General features: G+C 39.3%; 1 protein-coding gene across 1 annotated transcript; it reads right to left on the bottom strand.

Moving 5' to 3' along the window:
* Positions 1-723: 723 nt before the first annotated feature.
* cibar1 (CBY1 interacting BAR domain containing 1) lies at positions 724-8,005 on the bottom strand. Its single transcript, XM_065469469.1, has 8 exons — positions 7,844-8,005; positions 7,071-7,305; positions 6,901-6,969; positions 5,965-6,066; positions 5,337-5,441; positions 3,685-3,798; positions 2,651-2,770; positions 724-1,114 (listed from the first exon to the last, which is right to left on the bottom strand). Exons 1-8 carry the CDS (start codon positions 7,873-7,875, stop codon positions 995-997), a joined length of 897 nt encoding a protein of 298 aa, XP_065325541.1. The 5' UTR covers positions 7,876-8,005; the 3' UTR covers positions 724-994.
* Positions 8,006-18,797: the final 10,792 nt, after the last annotated feature.

Below are 18,797 nucleotides of genomic sequence, written 5' to 3' on the forward strand. Positions count from 1 at the left end.
GTGCGTTGTTAGCGTGGCCATGTTTGCAATGCCACACACATTAACCTTTATATGCATTAGGGTGCTGTTACGCAGAGGGCTCATGACACGCCACCTACGCAGCTTTTATCTCCGTCGCCGAGAAAATAAGTGTTGCTGTAAGGCAGGTTTTGGTCGCCCTTGTACTTATAAAAAAAAAAAAAAAAAGTGTCAAAGTGTGCACATATCATGTGTGTTGAACAGATAATGGTACAGATGCGCGATACGTGTTTGTGTGCATAAGACCAAAGGCAGAAAAGAATTCATCATGACACTGGCAGATGAGGAATATAAAATGTGTTGAGTGACTCATGCAGGACGGCCATCAGCCGACACAGTGGCAGACAACACATAATGTAACCCACATGCACATAATTGGCTTCATGAAGTGCCATATACAGAGAGGCACATCTCAAATTACACATAATGCACACACACACACAGAGGTTTTTTTTTTTCAGATGAACACAGACAGTGCAGTGCAGTGCAAAATGTTCCCGAACTCATTTGTACCATTTTTGCATGTCTGTGGAAGAGATGAGTCACTTTTAACTGCAGTCGTCACGTAACTACTGTCACTTAGACTGATTCACTCGCCAAACAATTTCTAAAATAACAATCAACCTCTCTGTCGACATTTTTATGCAGAGGGAGAGAGGGTACGCCGCGCTCTTATTATAGAAAAACTGATTCACTGAAACAATGCAAAGCATAAAAATATATTTTTATTCTTAAACGCAATCGACCAATAATGCACATTTTATTGTGTGTTATATAAAAGTCTAACTAAGACAACAGGAGCCTGGATTACAAATTGTAGATCTCTTACAAAGCATCACGGCGCTACAACACTACCACTGCAATACTGCTCAGAGCAGATGTGTGATGTGGTTTTGGCAATGAGGTTGCTTTTCTTTTATAAAATGCCTTTTAATCTTTCTGTTATCATAAAATCAAAACCAAACAATTTGAGTATTTAATTTTCATCATCTGTGTCGTCTTCATCCTCGTCAACATCCTCTTCAGATTCATCTTCATCCTCCTCTTCCTCCTCCTCCTCCTCTTTTCTCGTCTGACGACTACCAGCTCTTTGTTGCTGTGACAACAAATAAACAGTCAATGCAACTAAAACACTTGGCAGGTAATCATTAAGCTCAACTTCCAAGGAATCTGTTTTTTTGTTTTGTTTCTTCAGTTGCGGTTATTAGTAGAAACAATGAAGGGTAGGTGTAAGCACACCGCAAAGTGCGCTGAGACCACATTCCTCACATTAACTTCTCATGAGGATTGACTTATGTATTTATACAGTACTGTGTAAGTTTTGGGTTACCCATTATTTCTTTGTAATTTGCTTACATAGATGAAACATAAGCAAACATAGATATATGTACACACACATTTCCATATATGTGCAAATATACATGGAAAAGATTGTTTTTAAACGTGCCAAAACTTCCCTGTGTCTTTACCTTTTACATAAATCAAAAACAGAATTTGTACAGTTTTAACAAGCTTGAAAGTCAATATCTGGCATCTTTATTCTTCAGCACAGTGTGAACTCTCCAAGGTAACTTTTTTGTAATGCCTTTAAGTAGTTTTCAGGAATAGTTCTTCAGGCTTCTTGAAGGACATTCAAAGCTCTTTTCTTAATGTTGGATGCCTTTAAAAAAATCCACATTGCACTGCAAATGAGTGAAAAAGTAGCCAATGTCCAAATAAAAAACATCGAGAAACCATAAAGCCTGGAGAACTACTGCTCAAGACCACTGTAAAAATGATAAGAAAGTCTGGCTCCAGGAAGCAAAAGTACCTTTCGTATTGTGTGAACGGTATTCATGTAAGAATGAGGACACTTTCTCCATGTGCACTAACATGCTCTACTTTCAACTTTCCATTCTGGCTTCATCCTTAATGCAAACAGGGTCATAAATCCTCTCTTTTTCCTGACTGCAAATGTCTTTTCTGTTTAGCAGTGATTGCAATTTCTCTCAGATAAAAATCAAACCTAATCAGCGACGCCAAAGTATGATCTCAAGATGTGACGCAACACATATCTGAGGCATATTCTAGTGACAGCTGCGTACAGCAATCTGTATCTGCAAGTTCCAATATGGGCATCTGTAGATACTGTAGAGTCTACAGTGTAGACACTACATTTCAACAGACTCCATGAGACCCATGGAAAACTATCAATTAAAAATATCAAATTCTCATTTGTCAATTAGTGAGAAATTGTAGTCTAGAATGCAACTATATAAAAAAATAAAATCACAAAACAGTGCGGTGTCACTGTTAAGATCCTGGGGTAAAACTGAATGCAGGAGGAAATGCATGATGTTCCTTGGATGCAATGTCATGGGTAACAAAAAAACAACACCGATTGATGGCCAGGGTGATTCCACGCATAATCATTGCAACTACTGATAAGACTCACTGTTATCAAGCACCAGCCTCTACTGGTATGAGGAAGACTTCTGAGCTCACAAAAGGAAGAAGGGAATTTTGAATTTTATCATCGCAATGAAACTTGTGCAACACTCAAAGCCAAAGGTGAAAAGGAATGGCATTACAGATACTTGATGGGGAATTCTTGTCTCTGTATTGGAGCTTTTAATCACTGACTGTATCTTACCTGTAATGTCCCTGATGAGTTCAGGAAGGACCCGGTCCGATCAAGGGAAGTTTTGGAATTAGCTCGCACTATGTCTAAGCGTGACTGGTAGTCGGGGGGGTGCAGAGAACTCCTGAACACCTGCCAGAGACAGTAAGAGGGGCTGAAAAGAGGTACTTTTCTATAGAGACAAAACTGAATGGAAGCAGCACCTGTACACAAGCCCACGGGGCATAGCAAACAGTACAATAAGGTCATATAGGTTAAATTCAGGGTATTTTATTTACAGATGCATTAAAAGCAGGGATAAAAACACACAAACAGATAGAGAAAGTAAAAATACTCTACAACAAAATTCACCGACAGCGATGACAGTCTGTTAATGTCACACATATCCTTAAACCAGCTCCAAAAGTATTATTTTCATAGCAAACACAACAAACTACTGCTGAAACCACCCCAGTGGCTTTCACTGTGTAGAAAACAAATTCAGCCATGGTTCTCGATCAGGATTATCTACATGCCTGTCATTGTGCCCGTTTCAGATGATTCAATCTCCCATGCTTTGTACTATGAGTCACTGAAAAACAGCCTTGTCTCGATGAGGAGTTTTGCTTCCATGTGAATGGAAGGCAAATGATTCAGTGCAAAAACACACAGATGAGATAGCGAGGGGTGGAGGAAAATAACACAAGGGCAACTGCAGGAGGAACGTTGCTCGACGAACATCATTGATCCTTTGTTTTTTCAGGACGTGCTTTCTCTCTTAAAAATAGTACAGCAAACCTCTCATTAAATTGTAAACACAAGCAACCCAGTTAGCGTGACTGAATGAATTGTGTAGAATTCAATGCAGGTTACTTCAAACGCTGACGTAAATTAAAGGGTGTGTGCATGTACGAGCAATGACTCAAAGAAAGATGGGTGCATAAGACCGTGTTATTTTGGATGTATTAAAATAACCTGATGATGTACATACATTTATGTACATTTTTAACCTCAGTAAGACCATTTGGCTAAGGCCAAGGCCACTGTTGAGCAGAGCATCAACTTACCTCCAAGTCCTCCTCCTCGTCCACATTTTGAATGCTTTGGTAGGCCAGGGTGTAAACCTCCAAAGCCTTGGCGTGGAATGACATTTCCACTGTCACAAACTCACAAAAGATTTTCTACAGTGAGAGAAGACACAAATATCAAATACTGAATATTTCAATATGGAACAGACTCTGAACCAATTCAACTGAACCACAAGTGCACTGTGACAGCAGACAGAGCATGGGATCAGTCCAGACAGTCCACAAAATCAGCTGATATCTTTCTACACATCACAGTAAATCCTACGTAGGGCTGTTTGGTTGTCCACAGTTGCCGCACACATGCTAGCCATATTGCAACAGGCCCTGCACTACTGTTACTTCTGCTTTTCCCCACCTCTGACATTGTTCATGTGCATGTTGGGATGTATGCGCATGTTAGGTCATGTAGGCATGGTTACTAAGTCAAAGCAAATCTATGAAATAGAAATTACTGCAGACAGCAATAATTATAATAATCTTCCTTTCACCAGAGTTATCCAAACCAAACTGTTATCATCATCATCATCCCATAATGACACAAGACTAGTTCAATATTAATTAAACCAAGATTTGTACTATATATGGTCACTGATTAAAATATTTACTTTAAATAAAATGTGCACTTTTTCTGTGCACTTAAATATAAAAATACACAAAAATATATTAAAAGATTATATATAAAAACTTCATGATCGAGATGGGTTCAGGAACGTACGTCAGTTTTTAATGCTCGTAAATCAAATGCAATGATTGCTTGTTCATATGTATGTTACACATGCACATACATACACACCAGTGGGTTATGGTTTTAACAACTGGCAAAGTTATTATTTCCTGTCTGGCACGCCTCTACAATTCTACAACATTAACTGAGGGTGAAAGATGGTCACAACAGGGAAATCTTTCCAGATATTTCCATGCTACGTCCAAAGAACCACGATCGACATAAAAGTCTGCAAGTAGTTGCTGTGAACGGCAGATGTGGTGTTACGTCCCTCTGCAGCCCCTAATCATCTCAATGTGTTCAGCTGGTGCTAATTGGCCACACCTAGTCAGGTGTGGATAAAAGCATACCTGAGGCAAGCTTCCGGGGAGCTCACTTGTCTTTGCCTTGGTGGTACCAGCCATTTTAACCAACCTGGTATACAATTTTAAGTTAAAACCTCTTCTCACCTACACTCTGCTATTCGTCTCCTTTTTTTATGTTGCGGCTTTTGAGCCGGGTCGTAACAGTGGCCATTTACTACTCTGTAGTCAAGTACTGCTTGCCTGTTCAGTCATTCCCATCTTAATTTCTATGTTTACAATTAAAAGCTATCATAACTGAATTTAATATAAGGATTTAAGTATCTGACCTGTAACAAAATGTTGAATGTTGCGTCCTTTCAAACTTATGTATTTAGGTTTATTATTTATAGGCAGATCAATGTTTAAAATAACCTTAGCTGTACTACATACAGGTTCGGTCTGTTGTCATTCGGTCTTTCTTATAAGTTACTCATTCCTATTGCATTTTAATGGTTCCAAATTTTTACTAATTAAATATGTTTTCTTTAAAATTCTCAAGTGTGAATGCTTTAATGCAAGTTTGAAGCCAGTACTTAATAATCTGAGGTGCACAAAAAGTAAACCTTGATGTCTTGGATCTTCTGCCTCTCAAACTCATCGATGGTCTCCTCCAGCTGCTTCGTGGTCCGTGTGGCATCCATGGTGGCTCTCTGGAGTTCACTCTCAGCCTAACGGCAAAAATAATATATATACACATATAAAACTCAACTCAAAACATAACAGACTAAAATAAGTCAGGTGCAGTGTCCAACTGGTTTAAGCTCTTGTAAAGAATTTACACTGTGATTGTGAGTTTGTTTCTAAGTTTAATTCTGGAATGTTTTTCATATTTCTATTTATACATTACCACTGATGAAAGCACATATTACATGGGACGCACCTGAGACTGAAAGCTCAGTCAAGGAAACTTAAGAAATATAAGCTTGTCTGTTTATTCTAATTCTGCAGGTGGATCCTGTACAGCACTTGTTACCACATCACAGGAATTGCAGGTAAAACTCTCCAAACTTGGCACAACAAACATTTCAAACAGCTCTAAGCTGATATCTATAACTAACAAAGAATTGAATTGATATTAGCAGGCATTCATTTGATTATTTATACAGATGGCTGTTGTAACACTGAAGCCTTTTTTTCAATCTGGTATCAGAGAGAGATTTAAAGAACTGAAGAGAAACAAGTCAAGGATACAATGATCTGCCTGTCTGAGGGGTTTCTCTGCCTGGTCCTCTCGAGCTGAGCCATCTGTTTGGCTTCTCTGTCTCTGGCACTCTGAGTAGTCTTCAGATCCTCCTGCACAGATACACAAATTCACAGAAGTTATCAAAAGAATTAATAGTGGTAGCGTGTAATGCACAGTTTGCTAAACATGACTTAACATATAAGAATTTGGTGTGCATCAGTGAGGATCAGGATCTCTAGTAGATCCTGTTGTGCAAGTTTTTCGTTTATCTTCAACTGTACTGTCAACCATAGGTTTTTAATTGCTCTGTGACTTTAGCCGTTGAACATATTGAAGGAAAGGGCACATTTTTTGAAAAATTAAAATGAATGAATGCATGCAAGAGCAGAATACAAGTAAACACACACACACACACACACACAAAGTGGCTTGAAGATATGTTATCATTAAGACAATACTGCCCTCATGTGCCTTTGCCATAGTAATGACACCAACAGCAAATTGCTCTGCGTCCCTCACTGCCCCCTAGGCTCCTTTATCCAGGCTTATTTGTTGTTCCTAGAGTATTTAAAAGTACAATGGGAGGCAGAGCCTTCAGTTTTCAGGCCCCTCTTCTGTGGAACCAGCTTCCCGTTTGGATTCGGGAGACAGACACTATCTCTACTTTTAAGATTAGGCTTAAAACTTTCCTTTTTGCTAAAGCATATAGTTAGGACCAGGTGACCCTGAATCCTCCCTTAGTTATGCTGCAATAGATGTAGGCTGCCGGGGGATTCCCATGATGCATTGAGTTTTTCCTTTCCAGTCACCTTTCTCACTCACTATGTGTTAATAGACCCCAAATCCTGCTTTATGACAGCTGGGATAGGCTCCAGCGCACCTGATTGGATGGATGTGTGGTTCAAATCAGTGTCAACATGGCAGCAGGCTGCAGTAAAACTTACCCTTTTCCGTTTCACTACAGCTCCATAGCTTTTTAATGGCTCTATGATTTTAGATTCAAGTCGTTCCACCTGCAAGAGCAGCACTGCATTAGTTTCTCTTCTAACCAATATTTAAATTATGGATATAAACATGAAATAATTATTGAAGACAAGGATTCAAGGAGGTTCACCTGAGCTTGACGATAATCTTGAATCTTGGCCAGATGGTCAGCATACTGCTTCATCCCCCTCTTAAGGCTTGGTGTTTCGGTGTCTGCATACAGGCTAATTTCCCGGACCAGAAGGTCTGCCTTGTCTCGTACCTTGGCTGTCTTACTGACATAGGCAGCAAAGAGTTGGCACATCTGTCCAAAATGTTTCTCCACATTGGTGATGTTCTCTTGGATCCTCCTTGTTTGGTTATCCCTGGAAAGGATAAAGGAGAACATCAACAGCAGTAATGAAACATAATTTTATAAACGGTTTCATATATTTGAGTAGGGAAAACGATAAACGTCTATTTTGCACAAGGCCTGTGAAAATTACTTATTGCTGTTTCATCTAAATGCAAGTAGCAATCCATACAAAACATCCTGTAGATGCGATGCATCCTGGCTTGTTATCCTTCGCTCCATTACTCTTTGGTTATACGGTCACTCGACCAGCTGCATGCAATAAAACAGCTAAACTAGTAAGTGCGCTGTTTTAGTATTATAAACACATGCCCGTTCAGTGAATAGTGACTCTATAGCTATATAGCATCACTAACTATGGCTTAACCGACGAACAAATAACTCGTTATGAGTGCAGTTTATCGATGAGAAGCGTGACGACACAGGTTAACTAGTTAACTGCTAGCCTACCTTTATGCATACACAGTACGTCCGATTATTTTGTTAATGCTAACGTTAACTCTCCCCACCAAATAACACGGGATGTGTTTGACGGGTGGGATCTTTCTTACCTCGCGCTCGCGTCAGGCGTACGGCTCATCATTGCAGGCACACAGTGTGAAATATGTTCGGGTAGACAGAATCTCTTATTTTACGTTAGCTAGCTATCAATGAACGCTCTTTTCTATCAGGCAAGCACGCCAGTGGGCCGTTTCCATGGAGTCCCTCCAGCGTTTCCGCTTTAGGAGTGCAAAAAGGAATCCTGGGAGATGGAGTCGTTATAGCTGTAAGCTCTCCATCTTTGTCTCTCTTTTTTATTTATTTCCTTTTCTTTGAAGCCACTGAAAAAGTTGCCTTTTCTTCAGCTACAGCTTCTCAAGATGACGGAAGATGGACAGGTATGCAATAATGTCTAATGTAATAATCTACTCTATCTATTACAGGGATGACCTAGATAGATAGATAGACAAACAGACAGAGGCAACACTGTTAAAAGTACCATAGACCCACACGATTATAAATTTTATATACAAAACTGATAAAATGATGTAAAAAAGTTAATGAAAAATAATATTGTACAAAAAAGAAATTTTAGTAAACAGTAGTGCAAATAACATTAACAAATAATAATTACACTATTATACTAGGGTTAAGAAACAACAGCACAAAGGAATAACGCGGAAATGTGTGCTGCATCCTGACATGTGTGTTCGCCTGTCATAAAAAAGGGAGTTGATGTAGGCTTTTATAAAGAACAGTAGGAAAGGATTTCCTTAAGTGTTCTCAGTGTCAGTCTTTTTTTGAACCAGATATCAGAGGGTATTTATTTATTTATTAATTATAATGCACCTTTCTTACACAGCCTAAGTTCTGCTGTCTCTGACTCATAAGGTTTGAATGCTTCAAGACTGTATAATACATATCTGTATAATGCAGTGTCTAACTGAGACAAAGGCCTCTTATTAAAACAACAATGATGCCTTTTTTGTATGAATGCCTTGTCATCATAACCATGAAATTTTTAAATATCCATCTGTTTCACTTTAGTATTTCTCACATAGTTTTGATGAACTTGAAAACCTAATGTTTGTGTATGCTTGGTAATTTGTTCCCCGCTTTCTCATACAGCAACATGGGCTGGTACTAACAAAAAGCAGCTTTTCAATCTCATATTATTACATATTAAAATATGTAATATTGTGCTTTACTATTACAAATATTAATAGTATTGCAATAATAGTATTTCTTTTCTTTGTGTTAACAGTGCCAAATTCCTTCCTCTAAAATCCAAATATTTGGCTGCTCTCCATCGGTTTCCCCAAATAGATTAAGGTACATTGCAACAAAAAGGGCCACAAATAGTCATTTTCAACAACAGCTTGACTATTTTTGAACTGGTGCCAAGAGCAGACTTTGTGATCACTGAAATGAATGGAGGCCTCATTGTAATTCCCTCCTCTGTGTTTGGGAATGCATGAATGTCACCAGCTGCCACGTCTGCTCCTCTGTGGAAAATGTCCAAAAACCTTAATTATCACGCTTAATCATCCATGGGATTGAAGCAGGGGAGATCCCACTGTAACAGATTGGAGATGTAAAACACGGTCATTGCATTGAGCTGCGTGCCTGGAATCCCAAGAGAACCCAGTTTATCCTCCCCAATACAGCTGATGTTGGTATAGATTATTTTTTTTGTTAAATGCATCTCATAGAACCTTCCCATTCTAAGATTGATGGTTTCTAGCATCTGGATTTTTTTTTATCGGTCTAATGAACATTTAAACCCATTTCTTTTGTGCAGTAAAAAAAAATTAGTATTAGCATTAGTATTGCTTTTACTCCCACATATAAGGATTATTTTTGAACATTGAACAGCATCAGTGTCAGTAAGCTTGTTTCACTATCATCAGACTGGGGAGTTTTTTGGCTTGTTCAGCAATAATCTTTGTAATTCCATTGGAACGAAAAATTTGACTCACTAGGATTTATTTCTCATATAATGTGGTTTGAATGTCATGTAAGGTCACAGTCATCAATAAACACAACCAGGTTAAACCACACGTGCACCTTTTCTGTACACAGTCCCGGTTTGTGAACATCTATGCTAATTAATTTTCTACAAAGCTACGTAGTCAGCTGTTTTGGGTTTGAAGATGAGATTGGAAAAGCTGCACTCGATCAACTCAGCAAAACGCCAAGGACTTCAGATTTCTGGACCCACATCATGCATGTCATCAAGATTTCATCATGTGAACCAGAGATTAAAAGAAAACACCTTCAGAAATACCAACAACGTGCTAAGATCTCTATTTAAATATTTAACCCAAAATGCAAAGTAGCATTAAAATCTGAGTGATAGTGGAGGGAGCACCATGATTTGGATCACTGGCCACCTCAGGGTCTGAACAACAAACTCAAAACTGTGTCAAGAAGTCCTTGGAAGGGCAGCTGATGCACTGCTGTGGTGTGACCTAAAGAAGACTGTTCGGTTCAGACTTGACTGTAGGAATAATTCCCGTGCAAGTCTATAAACTGCTAATTGCAGGAGGATCTGGACTTATTAATTTGAAGAGTTATTTAATTTTCACCATGAGCGCTGTGCGAAACAAAGGCATAAAAAATATAGGTGATTATTTTATCCGCTTAAGCTTGATTTAAACTTATGGGGGAAAACATGTCTGAACCTACGTCATACCCAGAAACTCCTTTTATCCCCACACTACAACCTTCCACGCCATTCAAGTCACTCCGTCGTCGAGATGTGTAGTTACAGTTCTCAAGAGGTGCACATCAGGTTATGTAGAAGGTTATGGTGTAGGGTTAAAAGAAGTTTCAGTTAACATCATATGTTAAGATGTAGATTTCTTGCTGAAGCATAATTCAAGAATTAGCCCATAACTATATTCAGATGAAAGTCAGATCTCATTTTATGAATATCAATTCTGAAATGTTGGTAGTCTGCATCTACAGCCACATTTTTTCTCTCTTTATTATTTGATAATTAAGTGGTACACATAAAGCAGCATTTCTTCTCCTTCTTTTAAGTGTAATTGCATTACTCATCCACATGATGGCACCCCACTTCCATTTGTGCCTTTTCCTAGGATGTAAATGGCAATCTGCATGGTTACAGGTGGACTCTGAATTATTCCTTCTCCTTTCCTACTTCATACATAAAAAATATTCTGCAGACCTCTTCTCAATCCATCTCCACCATCATATATTTACATTATTCAGCACTCCCTGGCAGGAACCCAGGACTAGATTTAACATCCCTAAACATTATAACAAGTATAACAGATGCCTGTCTAGCTTGTGTCCTACAGGATCCTTGTGTTGAAAGAAGCCCGGGGCTGTTGAGTTATTTGCCTTGGCTGCTTGTAAATGTATTCAGGAGTGGTGGCATATTTTTATATTGTGCATCTGACTTTCTTAAAGAACAGATGGTGTTGTTTCCAGACTACCAATTAGCACGGAAAGGGTGGCAACCACTAGCAGCAGCTCTCTCTGCCTCTTTCATGCTCTCTTCTCACTCTCTTGCTGTCTCCGTCCCCCTGTGCCCTCTTGTTCAGTCTTCAGCTCTTTCTGTTTTTCCCTCTGCCCAGCCTTTTCCCTCTGCAGCCCTCTGTGCCGCTGTGCCAGTACCCCACTAGAGAGATGTGTGGCCTGCTGAACAGATTGGGAGTGACATATGTCAGACGTGGGGGGACTTCGTAGGGCAACTAAGTATATATCCCCCAGTGTTTTTGTGCATGTGTGTGTGCATGTTCGCGGTTTCCCTTCAGGTGTGAGTCCTGGTGTGAAGACTCCAGACTCGAGGCTCTCCTCCCACACTGGAGGAAGACATACGGCTTTAGAGTCCCCTTTAATAACAAGAAGGAGTCAGTGGGAGGTACGCGTGTGTGTTCAGGGACGCTGAGGATTATGAACAGTGTGATATCTTGTATGCCACTTGGTGCATAAAATGAAATTACAAGCCAAGAGTCAATAACTCATCATGCTGATTTTGGCTAACCTCTCTCTCCTTCCTCTAACTGCCACGTTCCTCCGATTTGGCAAAGGGACACCGTGCTGCTCTCTTGCAGAAATTAACTCTGAAATATCCAGTGGGAAATATAGTCATCCTTTCTCCATATACCTTGGTGTCAGTCATTTATTGTTAAACTTTGAGATAGTCCTTAAATTAAGAATTGATTTATTCTCCGATGCAATTAAAAGCTCCCTTTGAGTGAGTCTAAATTTAAAAAAAAAAAAAAACAGAGGTTCTATATTTATCAGTATATGATTGCCTTGTTTGATTGAGATTTTGCATCTAACTAAACTTTATTACAGCAGAACCATAACTTTGAATTAAAATCTAGTGACATAGTGACTGTAACACATCCCCTGTGTGCTTTGATTTCACTCAAACAAGATGTCGCAGATCTTTCTGCACACAATAGACTATGATCAACACTCTCTGCAATTTTCAGATATGAAATTCAGTGATACTCCCTTTAACTCCAGCAACCTTGAACAAAAGTCTCCCTCAGTAGTTAAGCGGGTGCTTGAAGGGCAAGCCAACGCAGACACGGTCCAGTGCTTTTATTGACCCAATGAAAAACCTCTCTGTGTCTCCAGGGGCTTGGAGCTCAGGTTAGGGTCTTTGTTGTCTGTGTTCATTAGTGTCTCCTTCGCCATCACTCTCTCGCTCCCTCTCTCCCTCTTTATCTCTCTCTTACTCTCTCTCCAAGCACCTCCATTTCTAACTCCCTCACTCTGTCTCTGCTGCTCTTTTCCCCCTGAGGAGCTGGAGAAGAAAATGTCACCAGATCAAATTAGTGGGAGCCTCCAACACTGCCTGTCTGCCTCTGCCTATTCCACAGAGTGATAGCATCACTCATGGAAGTTTCAGTTATTTGTCAGCCCAAAACTTTATCTTCCTCAGGTATAATAGTCCACGACTCTGTTAATAAAGTGTTTTTCTGTCCTTTCTTGAAGTAGATTGAAAATAAATACCCAGTATTTTTTATTACTGGATGTTATTTAGTCACATCTCCTGAGCACTTATGTTCAGGGTTCCCACGGTACAGGATTATGTTGACAGGCTGCTAAAGGAAGGTCATCATGAACTTTTGTTTGTGGGTTGGCTGACCAATTTTAAACCAGATTTATATTTAAAACACTGGCTCTCTTCCACAGCGTGTCTTACGTCCAGTCTCCCTCCATTTACCGCCAACAGGTTGCGGATGATGGCTAGCCCTTCCTGAGCCTTGCTATGCTGGTTTCTTCCTGTTAAAAGGGAGTTTTTCCTTCCCACTGTTGCCAAGTGCTTCCTTAAAGGGATAGTTTGATTGTTGTGGTTTTCTGTTGAAATGGAATTGAACTGGTCATTAGTTGTTTGAACTGTAATATAAACATATTATATTATAAATATAAACTATAATATAAACTGTAACATGAACATAACTATTTATACTTGCACTTGACTCACTGCACTGTTCTCCTGTATGATAGCTGTAAAGCTGAAAGAGCATCAAAGCGCACTGTAAGTCAGCAATCAAGATGTTGTTTTTGGAAGATGACAAGCTTAAACTGCCTCTAACGCAACGCAAAAAGCATTTTAAAAGATTTACCTTTTTGCTTTCTCGCTGAATGTTAGATGGAAAAATACTAAATGAAGCTGTAGTGGGGAAAATGTTAACTTAGTTTGTATGATGTGAATTAACACAACATGTGCTCCTTTATTTAAACCATGTAAAAACTAAAGAGTTGCAATGACAAGTTGTGAGGGTTGTACTTTGATACTAGTTTTTAAATGAGGACTTTTTTAAATGAGAAATTTATTGCGTACATCAGCCACATTTTGAAGCTTTTCAGGAGCTATAGGAAAAAACATCCATACTAGGGTGTTTAACAAACACACGAGAATGGCACGGCCCTTCTCATCTCCAATTCTTGGCTAAAAAACAAATAAGAGAATTTGGCAATTGCAAACTATTCCTTTAAACAGTTAATTAACAGCTCACTTTCGTTATCTCAGTGAATAAGGAAGCCAGCACTTCTGCATATTGAAAAAGCCTTAATTTCACAACCAGTCCTTTTTTGCTGGGTCAGCGCAACCGCATAACTTATTCATAACACATTTCATATTCATTGCCTTCTTTACTCGACTGAGACGCATCAGACATAGTGATTTCGCTCATGGTCCGGCGTTATTTACCTTAATGCATTTTAGTGGAGTGAGAGAGAGTATAGCCAGATGTCTATCTTTGCAAACAGATGACTTAATGCATGTTAAACTACTGTATACAGTGTCTATAAGGGTCCACTGGGGCGAAACTGGAGCACTTCCAGGACTCATCAGTGACTGACCACAAAATGGCCCTAATTGAAAATGACTTCAGACTACTGAAAAAGAGGGGAGAGGCTTGGTTGAGAGCACAGTTGTGTATTGTGTGTATTTCCGTGTTGTGGGGGAAACGATTGTGTAGTCCTAAACCACTTTTATTAAAGAGAGCAAACGGTCAGAGAAAAGAGAACCAAGGAAGAGTAAAGGGAACATACGCAGAAGTCCATTTCAGCAGCCCTTCATCAGAGCCGGATGAAAGTGGCCACTGTCCTTCTGCCATCAATATGCAAATGGAAAAAAATGGCCCTTGAGTGCGGGAGCAGTTCCCTCAAGTGCATTCATTAGCCACCATTAGCATAATTGATTCCCAGTCCTGCCATAAAACTGGTCACTCCCTGTGCCTCTCGCTCTCGGGGATCCTCTGGGGAATTCATGGGCTAAGTTCAATCATAAATCATTAAAGGACACTACTAGCCAATGGACTGTGGCAAGGCCCCAGAGACGTGCAGGCTACAGTAATACTGTCACTGATGTCTAAATCATCGATGCGACGTATAAAGGTGCCTACAGGCTGATATATTCTACACTCTACCTCCCTATCCTTATTTCTTAACTGGGTGTGCTAAAAATGTACGTGCCCAATTAGTACCAAAAACAGTGTTGGGTTAGCATTTAAAAACACAAGGTATTGCATTGGTATGTCAGTTATCGCTGCTCCTAGTAATCATAGTACAGTTGTAACCACTATATTATTTACATTTTTACAGATTAACAAACAATAATAAAGCATGCTTCTTAAAGGATAAGACAAACACAGCAAAGACGTCTACATCCTTAAACACTTAAAGAAAGATGTTGGGTAGTTCTCGTAGTTAGGACAGTGGTTTGTGGTGATATGTTTACATTGACACCCATTGTCAGTATTATGGAAAAAAATGCTAAAGTAATGTTAAGGGCAGTTTAACAAATCGGTTATTATAAGGAGTTACAAGAGTAATAAGCCAGAAAGGGACCTAAAATAGCGTATGTACCAGAAGTATTCAATAATTCAATATTTTACTGTCATCAAACCCACAGGCTCCAAAATCTGAGAAAGTTTTGAAAGAAACTTTGCTTGTGTGCACAACCAAACAGAAATCCTAATAAAGACAATGAGTATTCAGTGAGGTGTATCTCAGTCATAACTTACTTTGGTAATTAAATGAACATCAGGAGTGCAGACTAGTTATTGCAGAAGTCATGATAGCTATTAGCTTCAACCGTATTTCTCTCTCCAGCATCACCATTCAGAGCAGGTGTGTGGCTTATTAAGGCTCCGATTAGAGAAAGAGAGAGAGAGGGAGTCTGTGCAGTAAAAGATATTTTTTTCACTTCCTCCATCCAGCCTTTCCTCCATCTGTCCAGCAATCCATCCATCCATCCCTCCTCTTTACAGTCTAATTAAACTCATCAAGTTGAGCAGTGAAGGTTCCCAGCACCTCAGAGAGGCAGAGAATGAGCAAGAGGGACAGAGAGAGAGCAGGCAAAGATAACGGCATGCTCATGATGTATCGCCACCACGCAAAATAAAACATATTCATAAAGAATATTCATTACCTCCACCAGCCATCCCACAGATGGCCAGAAAATTGGCTTTGTGTTGAGATGTGGATTCAGGCATGCATATTAATGGAAGACAGATGTAAACGCATATTCATATTCTTTGGCTCCTCTTTTTTTTTTTTTTTTTTGCGACAGACAAAATGATAATGCATCCACTTAGGAGAGGGGAAAAGGGGCTGCATACGGGAAGCAATTCGCCTCTAATGTGCTGGTGCGTTATTGGCTTTTTGTGAGACTGGCAGTGTGTGTCCCTATTTGCCTGGTGTGTATTTGTGTAGCGTTGTCCCATCTCTAGTTTAAGTGCTCTCTCACTCTCTCTGGCTCTTAAACACTATCGTACACACACACACACACACACACACACACACACACACACACACACACACACACACACACACACACACACACACACACACACACACACACACACACACACACAGCTCAGTGTGTAATTTTGTGTCTTTTACTGGATCATCCAAGAAGGACATTATTCCATCATTTTTGCTTGGGTTGAACAAAATAATCAGAACACATGTTAACAGCACCAAACACAGCATTCTCCAAAATACCCCATACCAGCTGAATGGCTTACTTTGATGAAACAGTTTCAAGTTAAATTAAGCAGTTCAGCCTTCAGGATTTAGAGTAGCGCTGTTATATTAGGGAGCATTATTTTTAGGATCGGTGTATGTAATAAACTAGCTTGTGCTCATTTGAACACTCACGCACAGGCTGCAACAATCTCAGATGGAATGTGTGGATGGCATTCCAGTGTTGTTCTGCCTCAAACTCGAGTGCTGCCTCAGCAAACTAATCAGACATCAGCAGGATTCCCATCATCGCTGCTATGACAGTTTTTGACCAACACTATTCGGAAGTATCATTTTCCACACTTTTTTAAAACCCTACCTGCCTGTAGATGCTGACAATCTGACATCAGCTTTACAAAGTTCACATTGTTGCCACAAGGGGACAGTAGCGCTCTCTCTGCTTCCTCCATTAAAACCAACCAAATTCTTTATCCATCTCTCTATCTATCTGAATTTGATCAGAGGGTTTGACCTTTGTCATTTAGAGTGATGATTGGGTGTATAAGGTAGTAATGATTGGCTATGTTATTTAAAGTTTAATATCAAATCAACTCAGTAAATGTTTTCACCAAACCCCTGTGGATTTGGGTCCCTTGATACCATTCATTACAGAAAAAAAAGCTAATATTGTATATATATATATATATGAGTGCTAGTATTAGCTGGTGTGATTTTTTAACTGCACAATGAAACTGATAATTTATGGCTTATGAATAATAATTTTATTATGCACCATAATCCTGGCGTTGTTTATGTAAAACACTTTGTCACAATATAATAACTGAACTGTTCCACTGAAAGCCGTGAGCTTTACAGCTACTGTCCCACTTCCTATACATATAAGATCTCATCTCCATGTTACAGCTTATATATGTCACAGTAAGAATAGGGGAGGGTTTTTAATAGAAATGGCCCCATAAAGCTTCCCTCCTGTAACAGTGCACCGCTCAACTGGAATAAAACCTTCTTTGTGTGAGTGTGTGCCAATATGGAAAATTAAAGCCAGTTAATAAAAAGCAGCGTTAAATCAATGGAAGCCATAAAAGTTACAGGGTGATATTAAAATGTGGAGGGTGAGGAGGGGGGTCAATAGTGGCATTAACACGCTGGGCCTGAATTATCATGTTAATTTAATATCCAGTCTTCAAATGAAGCAGAAATCCCAATAAAGGTCAATTAAGCAACTAGCCTCCCATCTCCATTTAGAATTTTTATGAGCTCATCTAAATCATGGAGCTGGTGCCAGACCCACAGAACCCCCCACTCGCTGCTGAGACCTTTGGGACATAGTGAGGGTAGAGGCTTTTAAGTTCACAATAGTTTGGAATGGGACAGTGCTGCGATTTAAACCCCACCATGCCTCCAATAACTATTTTAAATTATAGATGTTATTCTTGCCGTACTCAACAGCAAGGTTAACATATCTAGGTCACATTTTAACCAACCTAAATCCAGCTTTTAGTCAAGTTAAATCAAGCACAAGCTTTGCTTCTATCATTGAACTTTGTGAAAACTGGTGCTTCCAAGTTATCAGGTTCCTCCTGATAGAATAAGAATTTCTTCCTTTTCCAGTATTAAAAGACCAAAAGAACAATAAAAAGCATTAAAAAGCATTTCAAAGAAGATCTTGTAAATAAGTACTCTCCCAGATCGTAATCCCTGCACCCATGTTTTGTAATACATTTTTAATATTAGACACATGATTGATCAGGCTTCCATTCGCGTAAATGATGAACTATAATTTGCGAATCCCTGAGGTGTGTTACATTAAATGACATCTCGACTGATATTTGAACTTAAATATGAATGTGATTTCCTTTGTACAGACCCCTCTATGTTCCCATAGGACAGAGTTATTGATTTAGCCAACCTTGTGACCAGAAAAACCTGCTAATGTATCAAATAACTACCAAAATAATGACAACTCACATACCGTCTTCACTGCAATAAGAATGGTAATTTAAGTCTAGTATTGATGTCCACTGACATAATGGTGGATGAACAGTCAAAAGAATGATGAATAATCCCCCTATAAGCACAATACTCATCGACCACTTATCGACCACTTCAAGCTCGACTGCTACACAGACATGGCTCTATGCAGATCCATAGGCTTATGAATAAATCATACTGAGCTGTAGATAGAACGACTGGTAAGGTTTGCAGTTAATAAACAGAAGAAGAAGTTCGGCAGTTGTGTGACCTGAAACACAACACTGTTTTAATTGTCTCTGTGATAAGGTGTAGATAAAGACTCCTCTGAACAAATAAACTTCTAATGAACAACTGTGCCTTCAGCAGTATCTGAGCTTGTGCAATGGTACTTCATTGCTGTACTGTTTTTATTCAGTTAATAATTACACTACAACAGCCAACGTCCTACGACTGCTTTTTAAAATAATGTCCAGTAGTCAAGAGTACAAAAAAATCAAGCTATTTTTAAAAATGACAAGGAAAAACCCAAAAACCCCAAAAATAAACAACAACACCCAGCCCACCACC

This window comes from Pelmatolapia mariae, linkage group LG22, assembly GCF_036321145.2.
Source record: "Pelmatolapia mariae isolate MD_Pm_ZW linkage group LG22, Pm_UMD_F_2, whole genome shotgun sequence".
In the NCBI taxonomy this organism is placed as follows: Eukaryota; Metazoa; Chordata; class Actinopteri; order Cichliformes; family Cichlidae; genus Pelmatolapia; species Pelmatolapia mariae.